The sequence below is a fragment of the Euwallacea similis genome, chromosome 2, assembly GCF_039881205.1.
Source record: "Euwallacea similis isolate ESF13 chromosome 2, ESF131.1, whole genome shotgun sequence".
Classification (NCBI taxonomy): Eukaryota; Metazoa; Arthropoda; class Insecta; order Coleoptera; family Curculionidae; genus Euwallacea; species Euwallacea similis.
In genome coordinates this window covers 1486714-1509563 of record NC_089610.1, presented here as the reverse complement: position 1 = coordinate 1509563, position 22850 = coordinate 1486714, and the positions used below count along the sequence as shown (strand labels likewise).

The window sequence follows — 22850 nt, the reverse complement described above, 5'->3', positions numbered from 1 at the left end:
CAATCCGATCTAGGTGGAACACCTAGGGCGGAACCAAATGTGTAAAATTCCATTAATTTGAAAATCTCAAAATTGATTTGCAATGTTTTCCTTTTAGAGAAGAAAGTGGTACCTAAAGTATAAATTTCGAACACAGCTAGTTAAAACAATTGACTAACTCTGAATTACTCTAATGTACAGATATTGTCAGCTATGTTCAAAAATCCTTTGCCGATATTCCAGTGATAAAAGGTTCATATGGTGCGTTCTATCACAAAAAATTAACGTAGCATTTTCGAGAAGGTTATTCATTTAGAATCAAATTATTAATGTGCTATAAACTTCAACTACAAGTTAGGTTCCATAAAAGCGTTGATATAGAGCTTCAGTATTCGCCGGATTCTTGGGAATCTTGAATAGAAAGAAATAAATTATCGGGCCCTTAATAATATACATCATAAAATATCTTCTCTAGCGTATTGTGAATTTGTCTTCCTTCAACGAAATCCTAATTAAGACAACATAGATTTTATTCATTGCCATTTATTAGAAATATATTCAGTGTTAAGATGTGAAACACGTGTTAGAAGCATATTTGAATATTGTAAAATGGTAGAAGAAAATAGTGAAAAGAAGCTTCGGGGCGATTTACATCTAGAACAAGAGAAAGGAAATTCCCAGGATAATCTAAACAGATCTCGGTGGGATATAAAAAAGGGGGAAAAATAATAATACTAAGAGCCAAAGTATTAAAAAACTGGCTAACTTGGTACAAGAATGTCAAGTTAAAAATAGATGATTGTCATAGGCTCCATGCTGAATTTTTATGAACCTAAGTGGCTTAAAATATATTTCAAACATTTACTATTCATACTAGATTACCAACATACCTTTTTGATCCCTAAATCACCAATTCCGATTGAGCCATGAACTCACAAGACATTCACAATATCTCACTGCATCGTGTCTGTAAAAAATCTACTAAAGATCCACGAAATAATCTGTTACCGATTCGGGCCATCCATCCAGTATACACAGAAATAACTGAATTAATTTGTTTTACAGTTAGCTCTGTTTCTTGCCAAATTCGACAATTTGTTCTCTCGCACCGAAGCCCCATGGACTAATACCCCCATTCGTAGCGCCACCGACTTAAGTGGTACCGCCGCGGGTACTCATAATGTCACTGCGTTATCAAAGAAGACTGCAACTTCTTTTGCTTCGCTTTGTAGTTCTTGCGCTTGATGCTGGTGCCGGTACCACCTCGTCTATGATTTCGGTTGTTTTGATTGGCGCTACGATCTTGGTATGGGGATATATTCATTTAGTGGATGGAACCATTGGTTTTAGCAATGTTAAATTTCTTCCTTGCGAGAAATTTATGATAATAGGGATTCATTTCCGTGATAGAGCTATTAAAAAAGTATTGAATGCACGAGTGTGTCAGTAGCTCCCAAGTTGAAATGTCTACAGGTGAAGAAAGAGTCGTCAACAATGTGGTCAATAGAGTGGATCGTCAGCACGAAATTGCCATGCCACTGGTTCAGGGACACTTTTCACTATTTATCTAACGAGATTACATCTAAAGATAGGAAATTCCGTTCACTTGTGCACCTATTCAAGTACTTAGAGCTGTTTAGAAGAATGGTATACGAAGTATTCTGAAGTAATTGCTCGTGTGAAAGGAGAACGAAAATGGAACGTATTACTCAGTATAAAGTATTAAAAATAGAGATGCAAAAAAGTAAAGTTGAGTAAAGATAAAACTAAATGAAACTGAAAAAAATATGAGAATCACGACACTAACGATCAGCTTCTACTGTTTCGGAGACACTGGCACTGTTGAAACTATTTGGGACACTTTATCTGTTCCATTCATAATGTTTAACATATTAAGGGAACATACTCAGCTTTCGAGCATTTTGGAGTTGTTTATAACACATAAATCGAAGCGAAAATGGAATCTCAAAGAAGAGCATTCCAACGCTAACAAGTTGCTGCTGCTTCGGAGATACCAGTATTGCCAATTTGGCACACACTATATGTACTAAAGTGGGTAGAATTCTAAACAGGGTGGAGCTAATGCTCTACTTTTGCAGTTTATAATTTTTGCTCTAGCACATAGAGTTTCAGGAGAAATGATTAATTACTAGTTGCTTGATCAAAATTGCAAGATTTTGCCGATAATTACAATCTCAGCCCTATTTATGACGCATATAAATCGAAATTGATTTATGTATAGCTATAGGCGTTTACGGGCACTTGTAAAAGTGTTAGTAATCAATAATAAAACCGAGAAATGTTCTTTTATGGTGGTTGTCAAAATTGCATTATTTATTTTCTTTAAATACCCTTCTCGAAGTGTGAATTAAAGGTTTGTGAAAGGAAATCAATTCGAGGCAATCTCTGATTTTTGTCTTTGCTATTGCCCAGCCAATTACATTGAATCCATTTGTTTTATTGCCACCTGGCAATCAGTTTAAATGTTTATATCCAGACTATTCTCTGAATAGGCGATTATGTGTGTTCCAATATTGTTCAGAAACCAAATTGGAGAAAAGTATAAGAAAAAATTAAGTGTGGCTAAATGGGGCCCGTAATTCTGAATTAAGAAAGAGAATAGTACGTTGTTGTACGAACATATAATGCAGGTTATCATCCCCCGAAGGAGAAATTTGCGTAACAGGCCAAGCGAGTGGTTTAGTTCTTGTGAGGGGATAAGCATCATTGTATGCAAGTCTCAGACAGGGAGAGAGCCATGGGATCATGGCTACTAAATAGATGACAAGAGGTGGATTGGAAGCGAAAAGAGTCCCGGTATGAGAAATAAAATGATAAACAGCATAATACCATTAAATTTAAAAATCCGTTCCAAGACAAATAATTCGATTAATCTCCTTACAAATAGAACCTTTCTAGCCATTATCTTTAATTAAAACAAAATACATTTTAAGGCACAACTTCAATTTTTAACAGTAAAAATTATAAAATCAGCGACAACGATAAGGTCAAAGGGGCGTCAAGGTTCATATGGCTTAAGATAAATAATATCAGTACGTAGACATATAAGGGAATGCGTTAACGCTTAATAGTTAACTTAATGTTAACATGTGTTAACTTAGTAGTTAACATTAAGATTAACGTGTTTTGAAGTCAATAGCTTAAAAATGATCTAATGTGTCCGTTTAAAACATAGGACGGATAAAATTTTGGGGTGTCATTTTAAAAGAATTAAATGACGTCATATTTTGCACCACTATGACGTCACAAATATGGGTGACATATCAATATATCATGTCTTACAAAAACAAAATCGAGGTTTAATTTTTAAAAAATATGTAATTTTGGGAATGGAAAGGAAACTTTTATAGGAAAATGCTATTTTTATATTTATTAAGGTGATGACTACAATAGCTTGTTTTTAATCTGTCACAGATTATAAAATCTGATATCTTATTTATTCGTTATTAATTATTAGATCCACATTCTTATCAATTAGTGTTGTGTCGTATTTTAAACACAGGCCGATTAATTTAATCTTAAGAAGGAAACGTTTTTGAATCATCATTAAGTCTATGCGTCAAGATAAACGAGGACTCTTTGAAATTTAAATAAATTTAAATTTTTTTAACAAATTTATACGATTTCTTTCAATCGGTCCTCAATGAAACTAGCTTCTGCCAGACACCACAAAACAAACAGGTTCATAACATTAATTAGCGCCTTCACTTTCCTAAGCGGCTTATTAGTGTTTTCAATTAATTATCGAATACATCGTGGCTTCACTTGGAAATTTAAGGTAAATATATGCAGTTTAGAGTCTAAAGTAACGGAACGGCAGAAAATTAAGGTGAACAGTTATTCTTTCTGAAATATCAGATATGTAGAGGAGTGTTGGGAGTAATGTTTGCCCAAAAACTTGGTTTTTTCTTGAAGTTAGAAGATTTTTACTTAAACATTTTTATTTTATATAGGTTGCCCATTAAACACATGGCAAAAATTCAAGAGATTATTCTCTAGACTATTTTAAGAATATTTTATCCTTTGATGATTTTTAAGAAAGCTCTTTGTTTCAAAAATACAGGGCGAGAAAAATTTTCAATAGCAACATTTTATTACTAAATATTACATGTAAAACTTCTTAATCTACAAAAACTATTGAAAATGACTACGTCGAGCTAGGATGCAAGAATCTAATCTTCTCCTTATTGATTGCCGAAGTCTTTCAAAAACACCAAGATCGTTTCTTGTTGAGTTACGCCCAGTAATGATTCGATTTTTCAAATCTTCCACATTTCTCACTATATGGGACTATCTAAAGTCATTATAAACTAATAACTTTAGAAACTTTCATAGGGAATAATCCAAGGAGTTTAAGTCCGGCGATCGAGCAGGCCATAAGTGAGGTCCACCTCGACGATTCTTTTTACCGATGAAGCGAATTTCTCAAGAAATGGATTAGCCAAAGTGGACCTTACAATAACTACTTCACTCTAGGTAGTAATTTTCAACAGTTTTTTGTAAATTAAGAAGCTTTACATGTAATACTTAGTAATAAAATGTTGCTATTGAAAATTTTTCTCGCCCTGTATTTTCGGAACAAAAAAGCTTTTTAAAAATCATTAAAAGACAAAATATTCTTAGATTAGTTCAGGGAAGAATCCCCTGAATTTTTGCCGTATGTTTAATGGACACACTGTATAGCAAAGGGAATTGGGGATTCGTAAAAACACATTAAGGGAGAGAAGAGTAAGGAAGAGTGGGAAAAATGATGAGAAAAAGAATGTTTTAGAAGAAAGAAAATATAGCGAATGTCCAAACTGTTATGATAGATTAAAATTACGGAGATATTTCAGGATACGACGGTACTCTGTAAAATAATTTAAAAAATGCTAATACGCTCATGATCAAAAACGCACCATTTTCGATATACAGGGTGAGAAAGTTTTACATTTTTCAAAAGACATTTTCAACAATTTTTATATGTATAATTTCATATATACAATAATATCGCTAGCGACGATTTTGACATGTTGTAGAGGGTGTTAAAGAAAATAGGTCACAAAATTTAAAAAAATTACTCAAAGAATATGTGATGAAAATGCAAAATAAGAGAAAAAATGTAAAATTTTGCCACCCTGTGTATCGAAACTGATGCGTTTTTCACCATGGGCCTATTAGCATTTTTTTATTATTTTGCAAAATATTATGGTCCCCTTAAATATATCCATGATGATATATGAATATACATATAAAATATTGATTTTATCTGGTATATTAACAATTTCAATAATAATTATAAGTGGCTGGTAGCTTAAGTGATTAATAATTGGTGACTTAACTGAATAAAAAACCCATAAATACGATACGAGCATCAGATTTCTCATCATGTCATCGCGAACAATTATCCTGTAACGATTAATTATCGGCATTTCACTGACTTTATTATTTATCACTTTTACCTCCAAGGACACATCATTAAAGATTTATTTATTCCACATAATCTAGGCATTAGCAGCCAAGCAAAACAATATTTTTTAATTTTAATTTCGCATTCCCTCACGTGCGTATCTTGAAGATATTGTAGAGTCGAATGCCTAAAAAGTGCATCTTCACAAGACATTCACATGGCAATTCATTACGTTTACTTCTTTTTCGAGACAAGATACCGTCAGCGTCCCAACATAATCACGATTATGAAGTCGAGAGATACACATTTTATCTGTTCATACCAAAGAGAGACGTATAGGTATCTCAGAAATTTTTAAAAAATTATTGTACAGGGTGTTCCAAAAAGGTTTTGCCAAACTTAAGGAGGATATAAGAGGCATCGCAGTGAACGCTTTTTGAATGAAAACTTCTAGTCTAAAATAAGCTATTTTGATTCCAGAGTCATTTTTATTAAAAAACGTAATATCAGCTCGTTGACATTAAAACACTTTGATATTTAATTCATTTTTATTAAAGATGACGCAAGAAAAATTATAATAAAGGTTCAAAATGATGACCCCCACCTGGTTACATACGTTTGTTCCTTCAATCATTGAAACGTGCATCCGTGGAAAGGTGTGCGGATTTTGCTGCACGAAAAGAGAGGCTGCTATCACTCTTCTTAACAGTTCCACTTGAGTGACTACAGGAGTTTCATACACCAACAACTTGATGTAACCCAAAGGAAAAAATCCAACAGGCTTAAATCGGGAATTTGCGCTGGTCACCTGATAGGTTCGCCTCTTCTGATTCATCGCCCATAAAAATGTTGGTTTAGATGACGCTACACAATTCGAGCAAAACGTGAAAATGCACCGTCATGTTATGTGGAATGACATTCAACATCGAGTTTAGGAATGTAATTGGTGAACTTGTAACAGGAGACAAAAAAGTGGTTGTTTTGTTTGTTTTTATTTTATTTACTTCAGCTGAATATCGAAGTCATTTGAAACAAAAATGACTCTGGAGCCAAAACAGCTCATTTTTGACTAGAAGTTTCTATGCAAAAATTGTTTACCGAAATTTCCCCTATAACCTCCTTAACTTTGGCACAACCTTTTTAGGACACCTTGTATACTTGCGAAAAATATTTCTTAGCAAATGTGCGTGAAATGAGCTTAAAAGAGAAATAACCGCAATTCGGATATTTGAAAAGATTAGCTTTCTAAAGTTCCATTTATTTGTCAGAGACCACCCAACGATTTAAAACTTCTTCGGAATATTCGATTAAACTCTGTCAACTACCTATTTTTGGGTTCAAAGTTGAGTCAAAGCAGAGTGTATCAGTGCTCTTTCAAAGTCTCCGAGTGCGCCAATTTAGCAGAAAGTGGCTTACTAGACCAACTACCTTTTCAGGGACAAACCTGTTTGAAGATTTGGACTGTCGAGGGTTAAAAGATTGTCCCTTGCTATCCTCAACACATCTGCCCTTCGAATTCAAAAGGTCCATTATGGTTTTTCGTAGAATCTTCCCTGAAACAATCAAATATTTCTAGCTAAATTTGCTCAGTTTCCATGCCCGACGGCAAGAGATTTTGCGCTTTTGCGAAGTTTCCCAGTTTCAAGTTAACTTCGATTTCAGAAAATTTACCCACGCAAGAAATACAAATCCTTCGCTACCACTCCAAAGCTGGATAAATCTTTTCGTGTATGATTCATCAATTTATGGCAAATGATAATTTCTGTGGGCTCGCCGTCCTTTCCCAAGTTGCTCGTAAATAATACATATCTCTTTCTTTAGACTTACCGTAATGGTAATAACTTAAATTGTAAATTCGAGCGCATGAAACACAGCTGGGACAAAGTTTATGCTTCCAACTAAGTACATGTTTATAGGTTTTGAGTCTTTTAAGTACAAAGATGAAAGGATTATGAGTAAGTCTTGGTACAAAATAAATTCCAATCGTTTTTTGCATAAGTTTGTTTCACTCCGTTTACTTCAATTACGTTTTAACATCGCGAACAGGAAATTAATTCAACTATTAGTTGCTAAAAATGTGCGTCTATCTTTTCCCTAACATCTTAATAGAAAAGACGGTGAAATGATTGTTATTAGGTAACAATATAAGAGCAATACAAGCAACATCCGGTGGTGAAGTAAAACTGACCACGTGCTCTCTTGATGGAAGAAATAAAAGTTTTACAAGTTAAAGGGTTAATTAAATAATGTTCCTAATATAAACAGAGCATAAATGATTGTCGGGGCTCTAATTGAGCATCATCGGCCGCTACAAAAAGCTTTGGTTAATAGAACATTTAAGTTTTTGCCTCACTTCTTTAGCCCACTCAGCCATGCGATTGAATAAATTTACATAAAATATCGCAACGTTGGAGAAGAGTTCTTCTTTTATCTAACTTTTTATAAGCAATAAAGTTACCTAAAACAAGCTTGTTTTCCTGAGGTACTTGCAGCATCTTTTCCCACACTAATTAAACCAGCAACTTGACACAAAATCTCCTCGTTAACAATTACAGAAAAATTCCAGATTGTTCTTAGTTTCGGGGAAACGTCTCGAGAAGTAATTAAAGTACATTTATAAACGTTGGTCCAAGATTAGCGGTGAAATTTTAATTAATAAAGAGCCGTACTTTTATAACTTTAGGGTCGTTTGGAGTGTAATTAGTTGGTTCGTCAAAGAGATTTATTGAGCATTTTCTATGAGAACAGCGCAGCTTGGTGCTGGAATTCTTTAGTACTGAGTATTCAGAATCTTTAGTGAATACATACATGATTGCTTACAGTACGAATGGTTGCTTCAAGTGACTTTTGAACCAACGAGATGTAGAGATACGCAGCTGGCGGTTAAGTGTATTTATCTCCCATCTGATAGGGATGAAAACGACGGTTAGCTTTTACAAGAACTATTAATAATGTTTATATTATCAAACTCTTCAGGTAGTTTTCAATATCATCAATCCTTAAAATTAATTAGCAGGACTAATACTTATTGAATTTAAATGGCAGTAAATCTAAAGCAATATAAAAATGTAAAGCATTGTCGACATTGTGGACGCATAGTGACGAAATTACCGGCCATCATCAAATTGTTCATCCCTAAAAAACAATTGGCCTGTCACTTTTATAGTGCGATTGTCAGTTCCCGTGAAGTGCATCTGCGTATTTAATGCAAATCTTGCCGAAAACTAAGCAAAATTAATGCCCAGTATCAATATCTATTTATGGCTATTATGGCTGATGTGCTGTTGTTTGTTGCAAAATGCCTAGATTGCTGATTGCAACCTTAATTAAACCGTCAGTTTTCCTCCAGCATTTTGTTGTAGGTGTCCGTGGATCACCATAAGACATTTTTCCCAGATGTGTTAAAGTAGGTAACCCAACTTACATTGCTCCTAAAAATTGAATTTTGTGAGATGTTACCATTTTATTCCCTACATTTTTAAGAAAATGAAAAACAGCTGTTATGACAGACTGCGTATTTAAATCAATTCGAATCAATACAAAAATCTTCATGCTTTCTACATCGGCACACAGCCGATCAATTTGTCATCACGATGTATGGCGATATTATTATTCATAGTTACATTACTTACTAACTAAACCATACTTGCTATCAAGAAGACCGTACTGTTATAAATTCTTTTCAAAGGGCATTTATTTATTGCACCTATTACTATTTAATGATATTTCCTACTAGCACGGGCTCGTATAGAAGCTGTGTATAGTCACATGATTTGTTTCTTGCCATGACGTCCCAGTCAGGGACATACCTAGGGGAATAAGGATTGGAATTTGAAATTGGACCTACAGTTCATCCTTGGCATTGTTAAAATGTTATTGAAACAATTCGAAATAGCTTTGCTGAGGTATGCGGGCGTGAAACTTAAGAAATGGAACTGATTTACCACCGAGCCTAAAGGTCTAACATACCAAGAGTCCGCTTTTGATGGTGAAGATATCGGTGGTCTCTAGTGCCGAAGAAAGAGAGTAAATGGTTGCTAATGTTTAAGTGACCTAAACGCACCAATCTGACCTATAAAACTTAAAGGAGGAAAAGCTCACTTCTTCACCTTCGTTGGTCATTATTTCATTGTTTTCTTAGAAGTTATGCATGAAGTTCTTCTAATATCTCTCTGTTTTGCACTAATGATTTAATGGTTTTCTTCTCAAAGCTTTCACTACTTTCTAGATTTTTTCCTTTAGAAACATTTTAGTTTTATGCCCACTTTCGCTTTTTTCTTGAAATCCTATGTTTCTTTTCCTTTTTCTTTTATTCTACACTTTATTGTTAACATTTTTCTTTATTTTTATTCTCTCCTATTAATTTATTTCGGATTTTGAACATCGGACTACTTTTTCAAGCGAACATTTTCGAGTAACGCGTGGGAATAACTCTGCTTATACGTGCTTGATCATTATCCTAATTTTTTTCTCGACGAAAATTGATAATATCGATTAATACGGCAATCTGAGCTACATTTATTTTCAATTTAATTGCCGATATAACATATTTAAATCGGCTTCGCATTTGGAGAAATTACAATCGATGTACAAAATTCCTTGAAAAAAAAGCGAAAAAAATTTTGATCTCAGATAAAAAGGAAATTCACCATCAAATGATTCTGCGAAATCAAAACTGCCCCTCGCTTTGACATCAAAACTACGTCGCATTCATTCGTCATAATGGCGTCATTTATGTACTAACAAATGACGTAATTCATTTTTATCAATTTCCAAAATTGTATAATTTCTCTTCTGTAATTTAGGAAGTTCTCCTCAAATAAACAAACTTACTCACTCTCAAAACGCCTTAATTCCCGTAATACATTTTTCGCCTGGTTGTGTGACCACTAGTAAAGGAATTTAATTATAGAAACGTGCAGGCTATTTTAGATCTGAACTTGGACCGCATCACTCCAGGACAAGGTTATTTTTCTGTAACAGTTCCACAGATTTTTTACTTAAAAATCATGGTACTGAATAGTCTAGGCAAGAAAAACGCACAAAACTTTCGGGTAGCGGTTTATTTTCTGTGAAATTTTCTTTCATATTTAGTATATAATTATCGTTTAAATATGTGGCAGTGATGGCGATTTAACAATATGGACAATAAGGCAACGAAATGATGTGTCCAATGAAAAGAAGAAACGAATATAGTCTTTGAACTCAGTTGTATATTTACAATATTTATTTGTTGTTATTTAGGATTTATTTCAAGAAGGAAAACATTTGTTTACAATGGTTTATGAAAGGTGTTTTCAATATCACGAAAATATTATTGTTTTTAAAAATATCTTACCAGACGTAAAATATTAAAATTGTACTTTTAGTGCATTCAGGTTACGTAAAATTTAATAAATAATTTATAATATCATCGTATAATATTCCCTACTCTATTCATAACTACCTATTTTTTCTTAGACACGGACATGAATTACTTATATTGCTTATGAGGGTATTTAAGGGTGAATTGAGAAACGCAATTACAATAACAAAAATAACATTCTGAGTTAATAAATCAGTAAAAAAAATAAATAAAAATAAATATTACTTGTAATGTTCAATTAGAAATTAATTTTCTCAAACAACTGCTCACTTTTACTTATTCATCCATCATCGCATTCAAAAATGTGCTTTAAATTATCTTTCTAACACATTTTCGACTGGGTTTTCGTGCACACTCTATATGTATAAGCTTAATCAGTACCCTACAACATCTAATGTCTAATTAATCTGTTGTTACCATAACTGCACCAGCAACTTGTTTTCTCTCCATATGGATATTTTTGTGAAACAATCAGGATTTTTCAGGCTAATTTTGAACAAGTACAAATAAGATTTCAAACCTAGCATTCGATTATTTCAGTCAACAATCTTCGTTATCTGTAGCGATTAAGTATATCATTACGAGTCCACGGAGCGTCTTTATTCTTGCTTGAAGCCGTTGCTTGTGGGTTGTTCTGCAGCCAGTAATTCCTTCTTCTGGATTTGGAAAAAGACGACCAACCGACCGCAAAGCAGGAAAAAGAACACTATGGCTGGAGCCGTCCTTTCCAGCCTGTCAGCCACCATATAGTGCGAATACATCGCCATTACTGTGAGCACCAGTAAACCCATGTTGGCGCCATTTTTTATTTTGTCTGGAAAAAAGAATAGTATCAAGAAAGTACCCAAACTAGGAGTGACTATACATGAGGGCATTTTGCTAAAGAATTTTAGCAACAAGGAGGCCCAATCGTGTAAGGAAAGATGGACGAAAGACTAACTGGAACGCAGTGCGTCAATATCTCGGAAAACTCCCATTTCGTTGAAATAAATGAATTCTCTATTTGATAGTAAAATTCGTGATGTTCCTCAGCGATTTAGCACAAATCAAAATTCGTTTTTCATCGTCACGTGGAAATATCAACAATTGGGACTCCCACTGAACAGAGGATTCCCTGATCGGTGCCAGTTTAATTTTATACTAAGTCGAGAATTTATTTAGACGACTGAGCAATGTGTTGTAAATTTAGTTCTCGTTTTACCAAAAATTTAGTGTTGACCGCAACCTACATACATTTCAATAATTATTGTCAATGCGAGCCAAAATTAACTTATTCTAATGCATCAACACCTTAAATTAGTTCGATTCAAGGGCAGAAAATTAACAGAGTAATGGAAATATTTAATACTTACGATTTGGATAGAATGCCAGAGCTGCCCCAAAAACAATTTCAAGCACACCCACAGTCCTTCGGTACCATTTGGAAGGTATTTTGAAGTCCAATAAATCCGAGAACGGAAATACTTTCGCATATTTCACATATTCTTTCCGCTGAAAAGTAATTTTGCCGTGTTGTTAAACTCGTCTTTGATTTTGAGTGAGTCATTGTTACGTCTCTTAACAAAATATTACCTAAAGGATTTAAAAAAATACCACAATAGACGCAAATATTTGCCTCAACCTCGACAGGCAAGGCGCCAAGAATTTTGAACATCTCAAGCCTTATATTAACGTTTTGTTGTATAATTCGATGGAAATAAAAGCGATTTGCTCTACAGTGATTTTTTCATTGTAAAAATTTTAAACACCTACCAAGTCTTTGTGTAACTCCTTGGAAACGATATTGGAAATTTTAATAATCCCTACAAATATGAAGAACAGTCCTAAAAGCAGGGAAAGAGTCTTGAGGACTGGAGAACTCATCTTGATTCCTTCAGTCTATCACAACCTCACTACCGCACGATATTAACTTGTAAATATGCACTTAATATATTCACTATTAATTGTTTTATTTACTGGTCAATTTGTCCTTTATTTTTATATCTGGATACATTTTCCAAAGAGTTTGCGCATAGAAACGCGCGATCAATACTGGATGACGATGAGTGCGCTGCCTCGTATACGCGCGTACTGAACATTTTCCTGGACCCTAAACACTGGATTGGGTTAAAAATTCGATTTGTTCAGTCACACATTAACAAAGAGGCGTTTAGTTGTCCCTATAAGGGCATTGGGATGGGCAGGTAGGCCTGCGAAAATGTTACGTGCCCTTTTTGGTTTTCGACACGTTCTACGATCCGACAAGTCGATTCAAGTAAGAAACAACATCTGAAAAGTTGCGACCTTTTTCTGAAGAATTCCTATGGGGAGATCTAGTATTTGGGTCAGGGTTATTTTGTAAAAATTAGCTTCGCTTCGTTTCATTTCCTTGCAAGGAAGCATTCAATAATGATTCCTTTAGGGTTGCGACGATTCTGTTATATATTTTTTGAGGCCCTTCTTTAGTCGCAATTCATATGTCTGCAAAGATACTGATCAAATAATCTCCAAAATAAAACACTACCATCATGTATATTTTCGATTTAATTAATACAAATTATTTAACATATACATATATCTAGATCAACGATTATCATTACCTACCACATTAATATTAAAGCTAACTAATCTGGGAGTCACGATCTTATTTACATATATACCTAGCTGCTAGCACCTTCATTCTTCTTCTCTTGCATATCGGAAAATAGCTTAAATTATATTCAATTTTATATAGCGCGGAAAATAGCACAAACGTACCAGGAAATTAATCTCCTATGTCAGTTCCTTCCAACAAAATTTAACAATTAAAACTTAAAATCTGCTTTTTTTTTCTGTTTATTCCATCCTTCTCACACATCCAATATTGCGCTTGAAATACAATTTATGAGCTACACTTTCGGGATCATTTATTCCGACTAGATACGAACCACACCTTCTCGCTACTTATCATACGTTCAAACAAGAACATCGCCGCCGTCAAAATGATGAGAATTGTCACTTTCTCCCCGAGTGCCAGAAGAATCGAAAGGATTGTCGTGACGTCCGGAATCGTCCTCATCATGACGATCTGAATTATGAACTACAAAGTCTACGGAAGGCACCGTGTTTGTGTTGCTGGCACTGTCGCTTGATGTTTCTGAGATTTTTTAGGTATTTACTGTATAAAATAGAAAAGTGTTGACTTACCACTCGAATCGGTACTGGCAATACTGTGTCTTTCCAGCCTTTCAGCATTGATGCTGTGATAGTCAGAGGTGGTGACGCAATTACGACCCTCTAATACCTGAGAAATAGAACGAGCAGCCCTTCTAAATGGGTTTTCATGCTGAACCTATTTGGGAGTATTTTCTCAATTATGAAGGTTTTGAACTTATTTGAAAACAACCTGAAATGTTCCTCCTTGAGTCCCAGTATTTCCTGATCTGATTAATGGGGTTGTATCGTCAGTATCACTGTCACTGTCCGAGTCGTGGTGAGGCTCGTCATGAGCAAAAACTTTCCTTTTACAGATCGGACAAACCCTTTTGTTTTTAGTCAACCACGGATCAATACATTTCATATGATATACTGAAAATTTTGACTCAGGAAAAACTAACTAAAATAAACTAACAGTAATCCTACCATGATTGCAGGGCAAAACCCTGAGTTTTTCTCCTTCGGTATAATCCTCCAAACAAATAGCGCAAGTCTCATATCGGTCCCCTTTTTGAAACTTGCACGTTGGTATTTTATTCAATTGAGATTTCGGCAATCTATAGCGCCTTTGCCGCCTTCGATCCTTGATATACTTAACTACCTACATAATAATCAAATTATTCATTGTTAACTCTCGATCTGCTGCTAACTAACCATAAAAACTACCATAACAAGGAAACAAATCCCCACAACAATCGCGAAAGGAATCAGAAGGTGAGTCTGAATATTGAATGGAGTTTCGGCGGTGATGATTATAAAGTAATCGGGATAGGCGTAAATGTCGCGCAGCATTCGTCCTGTTATTTGAGACACAAAAACTGAGGGTATGTTGATGCCGGTGCTGTTGTTTGCTGACATGGGCACTAGGTCGTTTGAGCCCACATTATGTACGATTACAGCATTGTAACTGCAAAAAGAATATACATACATACAGAAATAGTAGAGCACATTTATCAATTATTATTGTTAATGAACTGACGATAAATATATTTTATTCTCAACTTCATATTCGTGAGTGAAGAAAAAGACAACAAAATTTGCGGAATATAATAAAAAGTGATCCGTTCCACGAGCCAGGTGGCCTCATCAGTTGGGACGTGACGTGTTTTGGAGATCCGTCCAGACCAGCGAGAATCAGACTTGCAGTGGAGGAAAAGTAATCGTGTACGGAAATTTGAGCGTTAAAGCAATGCAGATAGACTAAAAAACGAAATAGGGATGTGATACTTGGTGGAGACTTGGACCTCGAATGAGCGGGTCAACTTCAGTTGAGAACATTGTAACAAAGGTAATTAATTATTCAAACTCAGATACAATTTTCGTATATATAGACCTTTCACATGGAGTCCTAAGTCGTTCAGAAATTAAGGAAGCTATTGACATTAGGAAATTGACAAAAGATGAACTGATTTTGTTGCGTTGTTAGTTAAACTAAATGAAAGATATACGAATCTATCTGGAGAGGACTTATGCCTGTCACTATTTTTAACAATACTGTAATAGAGCCTTGCACTATGATCAATTTATCTAAAACAAACGCGACCATAACAGATCTGAGCTTGACAGCAAACTTCACCTTTGTAAACTAAGGAAGATATTCAAGGTTGTCAGGCAGGAAATCCACAACCTTATCAAAACTGAAGTTCGTTGGGGTTTTAGTTGAGGGGCTGGTTGTGATTTTCTGTGTGGTTAGTTTACAAAATGTGCCTAGGTGTAACTGGCGTGTTTTTACAACAAACTGAACAATAGTTTTATATTCAAAAAAACTGTATTATCTATATCTAAATACTTACCCTCTAAGTTGTGCCATACGAATTTTGGTCTCAAAGGAGCAATTTACTTCTGGAGTATACCTTGGAACAAGAAGTATCCATTTCTCTGTATTATTATGATTTGGAGCTGGTGCCAGAGACTCATTACATGCACTGGGTGGTGTGGCATTTAACAGCATTCCTCGAACTGCTGAGAAAAAATATGTTCTACTCTAAGAATATCTTAATAGGAAATTTAACAGTTGATTTAAAAACAATTTAAAAAGGAAAACACTGGTAGGAAAAGGACAAAGATTCTAATAAATCTTATCAATGCAGTTAATAAAGTTCTTATTCTTCAAAATCCTTATCAGTGCTGCTTAGAATGAATATTAAATAATCAGCATAAACTGCATTAGCTTATCTTGCAAATAGTACTCACTAATCAACAAATTATTAATCATAAGCTTTGTAATCTCAGAATTTGAAATAAAAATATTACAGAGATAAATTTTGAGCACTGTTCTTAAAGGTAAAATACATTAAAGATATATTGTTTATTATTGGATATTTAGTCCTCGTTAATGACTTCTTTGGCATTAATGAATTTATAATAACTAATATCTACATCCCATTTTTAAGTGGGTTTAAGTACATTCAAAGATACATAGAATTTTTTACGACATGCTAAGAAATAATGTACCTTGAAAAAAGATTTCCCTTTGAAGGGCCAGAATTTGCAGTGCTTTACCCCAAAGAAAAAATGAAAGAAATAAGACCAATTTTCCTACTCTTACATTCTATAAGGTATGCACAACATTCTTCAATAGCAAAAACACAACATTCTCCTATCTCTTGGAAAAGCAAACAATACCAGCTGACTAGAAAACATTGAATTATATTTAGAGATATCAGAATAATATGTATAAAAAAATTAAATTGCTGAAGTGGAATTAATACCTTATATAACTAGTTTTAAATTTTAATAAGGAATTATTTATTCCCTTATTTTCATGAATATATTTCCTCACTACATCAAGAATTATACATACTTACAATTTAAATACAAATCTGGACCAAATGTGGCCTGCACATCTGTGAATTCTTCGAAATAAAATTCGGAGTCCTAAATGCAAAAAAAATAAAAATAATTAAAATGATGTCTAAAAAAAACAGTGCTAAACTGATACATTATGGTAAATTTTACATTTTAAGTAGAATTTATACTCACAAATCTTATGGCATATATCTCAGCTTGACAAAAATAAAAATGCTGCAGTCCCAGCATAGCTAATACTGGCAATAACATTGTAATAACGTGGATTATAATGGTTGGAATGAAAATATTTTGTAAGTTGTTTTTGGGTGGAACCACCTTCACTATGGTTAATTAAAGGGGATCCCGTAGTGCATTTCCCCTGGCAAGCTGTAGTACTGATAAAATTGGAACTTCTCTTATGTTATTGATATTAGAGAGGATTTTTCTAGTCATAAGGAAGTAATTAAATTATGATAAAAAAATTTTGGTGTCAGAATGTGATCATAGTCAGATTAGTAAGAGGTACTGCGTCGTTTGAGGTGGAGCACTAGGTCTTAGATCACTGCACGTGGTGAATTAACTGGCAGGACAAAATGGAAAATGGATTTAATAAAAATAAACTTCTACACCCACTAAAAAGTAAATTGAACTTTAAATTTAATGCAATTTCAGAGCAAAGTACAAAGAATTAAAGAAAAACGAACACAACCGCCATATTCGGATTAGACGTCAACAATGACATCCAAGTAACAGATAAATCACATAAAACAGCTGATGATGTTAAACCTGATTATGGCGACATGAGAGTATACACTTATAAAATTAAATCTTTTCGAAATTATGAATTGAAGAGATTTTCAAAAGGTTATCATCAAATTATATAAAAGGGTTAAATATAATATTTTGAAATAATTGTTCTCACTTCCACAAAGCATTAAATAATTTTTTATGTGCCATTATTATTCCTTGGAAACAACATTATTACCTCACGTCAAAATTGACTACGTCGGTAATTTTGATTGTCACAGCTGATATTTGAAATATAACCTATAAAAGTTACTTTTGCAAATTATTTATAATTTTCAAAAATTTGTTTTTTACTAATTTCCATCCAATTTTGCTCTCACTGACTTTACTAAATCTAAAATGGGTAGTGAGGAGAAACTAGACTGGATTTATAAAGGCGCCAATGGTTTGGTCGATAGAGAGGAGTATTTGCTTGGTCGGAAGCTTGATAGAACTTTAGAGCAAATCAACCAAGAGGAGAAACCTAATAAAATTATATTACCAACCCCCAAAAATCACGTCGAGCATGAGTGTATTCCTCCATCAATACGAGATTTCAATAAAATTGTACAAGCAGAACAGGTGAGTCAAATTAATGTTAATTTTTTTCTTCTTATTGTCACATGTTACCATTACAAAACAATTTTATGGCCAAGTTTATCCAACTTCTTAATTCTTTAATGTTATAGTCTAAATTTATTATTAATTTCTGCAAAACCTTTGTTTGTCATTAACTCACAATGACAGGGTGTACATTTTTTTCATTGTTAGAAATAGAGAAATAAACATTGATATCAAAACATAACAGACAAATGTAGGGCATATGGCACTTGTATGTTATCAAACTTATGATCCTTATGATATGCTTTAGTATTAGTGCCTACATTTTGATTATTCAATATACTTCATAATGTCAAATCTGGCAAATAAATACGTTTTGAGGAAGAAGGAAAATAGTGCCTTAAGAAAGTTTATTAATTTTAGAAAATAATGAGTAATAAAGCTATAAAAAATCCGAAATAGATTTTTTTTAGATATTTCTGGAAGTTATTGAAATATTTTAAATATCATTTTAACATTAAAATGCCCAATTTTGCATCCATTTAAATAATGTTCAATCTCATATAATTACAAAGATGTACTCCCTGACAAGAAGTAGAATGTTTTAATTTTATATAAAGATTTCCCACTTCATTATAGGTTGATCTTGCTTCAAAATTACAAGAAGATCCCTTGGTTGCTATTAAAAAACGAGAAGAAGAGGCTCGCAGGCAATTTCTACAAAATCCTGTTCAGTTAAAAAAGTTACAAGAAGCTTTGAAAAAGAAAGAAAGCCTTAAAAAGGAGCATAAAAAGTCCAAGTCAAAGGACCTTGATGAGAAAATTAAAGAAAAATTAAAAAATCTAAAGGCACTTGGTGCTAAAAAAGACTCCAAAAAAGAAAAATCAGATGCAATGAATACAATCTTAATGCATAAATTTAATGCCCTAAAACAGAAACTATCAGAAAAAGACTTGCAGGATGTTTTAGATGGGAAAGTAAGTAGTGAGAGCAGTGAAGAAGAAGAAGAAAAAAAGATGTCATCAAGTGAAGAGGAAGGAGATAGAAAAAGCAGGAATAGAACCATACAAAATAAAAGTAGAAGTATGGATCAGAGGTATAAAGAGAAAATGCAGAGTTATCAAAATCGAAGCCGTGATTATGCGGTAAGAACAAGAAGAACTGATAGCCCTAGGAGGACTAGACACAGAAGTATCTCCAGAGATTACAGCAGTAGAAGGCATCAAAGACCCAGCAGGAATGAAAGGACCTATAAATCAAACACCAAACAAAGCAGAAGTAGGAGTGTAGAAAAAAAGAAACATTACAAAAGAGACAACAGTCCAGAACATAAAAACAAAGGTCTGAAAATAAAGAAAAAGGCTAAAAGTGAGAGTAGCCATGAAACCACTGACGATGAATTGGATAAAAAAATAATGGCCAGACTAAAACTTTTAAGAAAGGAAACTGAAGCCAAACAATCAACCAAAACAATGCTTCCAGAGAAACCTGCTCATTTAAAATCAAGCAACTTTAACTCATCATCATCATCATCATCATCATCATCATCTGATAAAGACTCTGACTCTGAAAATGAAAAGCTACAAAAAAAAAGTTTTGGCTTGGTGAACTATGAAGGGAAGAAAATAGCATTTAAAAGTGAGAAATTGACTAGTTCAACTGCAATTAAGCCTTCAAAAAAAATTCAAGAACCAGTGCAAAATCAAAGAAGAAACATCAAAAAGATGACTGAGGAAGAAAAGGAGCGACGCAGAAGAGAAATGATAATGGATGCCAAAGTCAGGGATAAAGAGAGAGAAACAAGTGTGAAAAAATATAGAGAGACTAATAAGCGTGAAGAGGAAATGGTTGTAAAGAAATTTGATGCAGATGCTGTGCACACTAATTTACTGAAGAGCGCCAAGCACACGTCAATGGAGCAAAGGATTAAGTCAAATTTGAATAACATTCAGAGGTCATCGAAACATATGGATCAGAACTTCTCAAAAAGGTAAACATTTCTGTATAAATTTTTTAATGAGGTAAAAAATTATATAAATCAAACCACACAAATCATTTACAAATCCTTTTGAAAAGTAGTGGAGTCCCAGCCATCCTTGTCTCCCTTCAAGTCGCACAAATCATCCCTGTCTGTCGCGCCCTGCTCTGTGTCGCTAAATCGTACAATTTTGCTTTTTAATTTACATGATTCTGAAGAAATGTCAGAAGGAGAAACTATCAAAGGTCCAGCTTTTTCCTTCTCCTTTTCACAGGTACTTGGTTCTTTCAAAGGAGAATCTTTCCACTTTATCGGATACCTTTTATCGCATACTTCTTGCTGATCTTTGACCACTCTAGCGTAATATTTAGTTGCCATCTCTTCAGGAGTGTCAATGTGTTTTGGAGTGTATGATGCGTAATTGGCTAAAAATATTTTCAGGATTTATAGATAATAAAAAAATTAGGAGTTAACAAGAGCTAATAGAGAAATTAGGTAAATACCTTCAATGTCTTCAGTGAAGGTGAAGTTTTTATTCTTTTTTACGATAAATGCGGGCTGAGCGCAAACTTTTTGGGCGGGTAAAGTACCATGTGGTGGTACTTTGTAAGTATGTTTAATGGATTTTTCATATTCTTGAGGAATTTTTTGTTGTTCAATTGTTTCCAACTCTGGGTTCATAGCTCCTCCTCCTACGTTTAAGTTTTCATGACTTTTTTGAACGTCTGATTTTCCTTGATCTGTTTAATATTGCGACTGTATAAAATTTTAATTTGTACAAATTTCATTATTTACCGATAGATTCATCGAATTTCTTTATTGCTTCTAAATCGTCTTTAACCACATTATCAAAATCGTTCTTAAGGTATCCTTGATTGCACATCCAATTTCTCATATTTTCTATGCTTTCACAAGAAAATTTGCTGCAGTTTTCGATCATGTATCTGTACACGTACAAGTCTGCTCCCGTTATAATAAATCTGCGGAAGAATTGTAGATTTTGGTATAAATTTAAATCTGCAGTTAAATACCTTTGACCAAAGACAATTATTGTGGCCCCAATATAAAAATCTCCGGCAGTGTAAAATTCTGGGGTTAAAGGATCTGAATCAGGTTTCGCTAATAAGGTACTACGAAGGTATTTTCCCCCTGGAATCCCAGAATTTTTAATCGGGGGTTCTTGGATTTTGCACGTTCCATCAGCAAGAGAGTAAAATAGGACGAAACGCCTAATTGTGTCTTCAGGATGCGCGGCGTCCATTTTCATTTCGTAGCTAAAGAATTTCATCCAAACAATTTGGCTTAGTGATGAAAACAAACTAAGGAATACCGTAGATATTTGTTGGTATTAGCTGTTTGTTTTAAAACATCCTTTTTTGGTGTTTTAGGTATTAAAGTTAGAGTCTTTTCAAGTGATTCTTTAAGTTTCCTTAAACCGTCGCGAGCAGATGGTACAGAGGTTTTCTCCTCAATAGAAATTGGGGGTTTCTGTTCTATGTAAAACGCATTCCTTCAAATACAGTTGAAAAAACGTACAGAATTTTAGGATTTTTTTTAAAGCATATGCGCCTTACCTGTAATAATCCCTAGTAAACTTATCACAATCATACAATATCATATCCCGCCCTAATACAAATATCTTACTCCCAACCAAAAAGTCCCTGGGCTGGTAGTATTCCAAAACTTCAGTGTCGGCATTTTCCAGGTAAATTGCTGGATGTGAGGTGGGTATAGCCTTATAAATCCGAACGACTTTGAAATAGTATTATTAATTTTTGAATTATTTACAAGTATTACTTTTGGTAGTTTAACTTTCTTCAATAAAATGGGATAAGGATCTCTGCCGTTATTTTCCTCGTGCACGTTTTTAACCATAACTGTGTCATCACACAGAAAATAGAAAATTTCAAATTTCATTAATTCTCCATATGGATTGTTTCTATCGTCCCACGCTGCTTTAAATCTGCATAAACGGGAGGATAGACGAAAATGGGCCTAGAGTGAAAAATTTAAAGTACCTCAGTACTTTACCGTCGTATTCCAAAAACTTTCGAAATTTGTTGTCTGCAGGAGGGGTTTTGGAGATTTTTGGAATCATCTGCAGTTTTCGGTTATATGTGTATGGGTCGTGTGGCATTTCTTCAGTTTCTGCCATATCCAGACCTTGACTAGCCATATATTCCTAAAGATAGTATGTTTATGTTCAATTTTACACTTTCTACAATTATATACTCTAGTAAAGACATCGCAATCCACAGTATGATACACAATGCCATAAAAAAGAAGATCTTTGCCGACTTGTAGATCCTTCCAATGCCAATAAGACCCATTATCATTTTTAGGGATTTTTCCCCTTTGCACAAGTTTCCCTTGAGGAAGACCGCTATTCTAAAATCAATGAGTTGACCTAGTCAAATTAGATTCATATAAGACATTGTTTACCTCGATTCTTGGCTCAACCACCAAAATTGTATCATCACTCAAAAAATAAATTATATTAACAGGTCTAACTCTATAAAACTCCAATGGAGATTCCATTACAGACTGCCTGAAAAATGCTTTAAAAGTCAGACATTTTTGATCGTATAAAGCAAAATGGGGCACAAATTGAGGCAATGGTTTAGCCTTGCAGCGGCCATATGTGAGGGAGGGATCAAATCTTATAGGGTCGTCTAGGCTGATCTGTTTCACAGAATTTCCAGCCAGCTCTCTGCCTCCTATTCCTGAATATTGCGTTTTTGCCTGCTTGTAACCATTGCGGATGTCGAAAGTCTGAGATCGATGGAATTTTGAAAACTAAAATTTG

The 22850-nt window shown here is 34.1% G+C and overlaps 5 protein-coding genes across 6 annotated transcripts in view; 1 reads left to right on the top strand and 4 right to left on the bottom strand.

Annotated features, from left to right (window-relative positions):
• Positions 1–932, bottom strand: part of LOC136419305 (zinc finger protein 679-like) — a 43245-nt gene extending 42313 nt beyond the window's left edge. Inside the window, exon 1 of the mRNA XM_066405534.1 lies at positions 870–932. The gene's annotated coding sequence lies outside the window, so the exon portion shown is untranslated. The remainder of the gene's footprint in view (positions 1–869) is intronic.
• Positions 1–22850, bottom strand: part of LOC136419371 (EF-hand domain-containing protein 1-like) — a 164668-nt gene that overhangs the window by 141733 nt on the left and 85 nt on the right. Inside the window, exons 2-11 of the mRNA XM_066405653.1 lie at positions 22487–22840; positions 22277–22432; positions 22063–22226; positions 21833–22007; positions 21619–21779; positions 21375–21554; positions 21076–21318; positions 20840–21024; positions 20548–20784; positions 20127–20469 (exon numbers count right to left, since the gene is read on the bottom strand). Coding sequence (XP_066261750.1) covers positions 20127–20469; positions 20548–20784; positions 20840–21024; positions 21076–21318; positions 21375–21554; positions 21619–21779; positions 21833–22007; positions 22063–22226; positions 22277–22432; positions 22487–22840 — 2198 coding nt within the window. The remainder of the gene's footprint in view (positions 1–20126; positions 20470–20547; positions 20785–20839; positions 21025–21075; positions 21319–21374; positions 21555–21618; positions 21780–21832; positions 22008–22062; positions 22227–22276; positions 22433–22486; positions 22841–22850) is intronic.
• LOC136419205 (novel acetylcholine receptor chaperone) lies at positions 10583–12836 on the bottom strand. Its single transcript, XM_066405407.1, has 3 exons — positions 12507–12836; positions 12107–12245; positions 10583–11568 (listed from the first exon to the last, which is right to left on the bottom strand). Exons 1-3 carry the CDS (start codon positions 12615–12617, stop codon positions 11354–11356), a joined length of 465 nt encoding a protein of 154 aa, XP_066261504.1. The 5' UTR covers positions 12618–12836; the 3' UTR covers positions 10583–11353.
• Positions 13260–17463, bottom strand: LOC136418798 (E3 ubiquitin-protein ligase RNF13-like). Of its 2 annotated transcripts, none has more exons than XM_066405014.1 (8): positions 16911–17463; positions 16736–16805; positions 15722–15890; positions 14583–14835; positions 14355–14529; positions 14119–14300; positions 13920–14064; positions 13260–13869 (listed from the first exon to the last, which is right to left on the bottom strand). In XM_066405014.1, exons 1-8 carry the CDS (start codon positions 16986–16988, stop codon positions 13688–13690), a joined length of 1254 nt encoding a protein of 417 aa, XP_066261111.1. In that variant the 5' UTR covers positions 16989–17463; the 3' UTR covers positions 13260–13687. The 2 variants fall into 2 exon arrangements, with proteins under 2 accessions (XP_066261111.1, XP_066261118.1); XM_066405021.1 differs by having other exon boundaries at positions 15722–15887.
• LOC136419308 (pre-mRNA-splicing factor CWC25 homolog) lies at positions 17811–20109 on the top strand. Its single transcript, XM_066405540.1, has 2 exons — positions 17811–18086; positions 18705–20109. Exons 1-2 carry the CDS (start codon positions 17865–17867, stop codon positions 20058–20060), a joined length of 1578 nt encoding a protein of 525 aa, XP_066261637.1. The 5' UTR covers positions 17811–17864; the 3' UTR covers positions 20061–20109.

Coding starts and splice junctions, on each gene's coding strand:
- LOC136418798 (XM_066405014.1), bottom strand. CDS start 16,988: ATGTTATTGCCAGTATTAGCTATGCTGGGACTGCAGCATTTTTATTTT. Junction 16,806..16,910: donor AGATATATGCCATAAGATTT/GTGAGTATAAAT, acceptor TTTTGCATTTAG/GACTCCGAATTTTATTTCGA. Junction 14,065..14,118: donor CTCAAGGAGGAACATTTCAG/GTTGTTTTCAAA, acceptor ACTCCCAAATAG/GTTCAGCATGAAAACCCATT.
- LOC136419205 (XM_066405407.1), bottom strand. CDS start 12,617: ATGAGTTCTCCAGTCCTCAAGACTCTTTCCCTGCTTTTAGGACTGTTC. Junction 12,246..12,506: donor AGGAGTTACACAAAGACTTG/GTAGGTGTTTAA, acceptor ATTACTTTTCAG/CGGAAAGAATATGTGAAATA. Junction 11,569..12,106: donor TCTGGCATTCTATCCAAATC/GTAAGTATTAAA, acceptor TCTTTTTTCCAG/ACAAAATAAAAAATGGCGCC.
- LOC136419308 (XM_066405540.1), top strand. CDS start 17,865: ATGGGTAGTGAGGAGAAACTAGACTGGATTTATAAAGGCGCCAATGGT. Junction 18,087..18,704: donor AAATTGTACAAGCAGAACAG/GTGAGTCAAATT, acceptor ACTTCATTATAG/GTTGATCTTGCTTCAAAATT.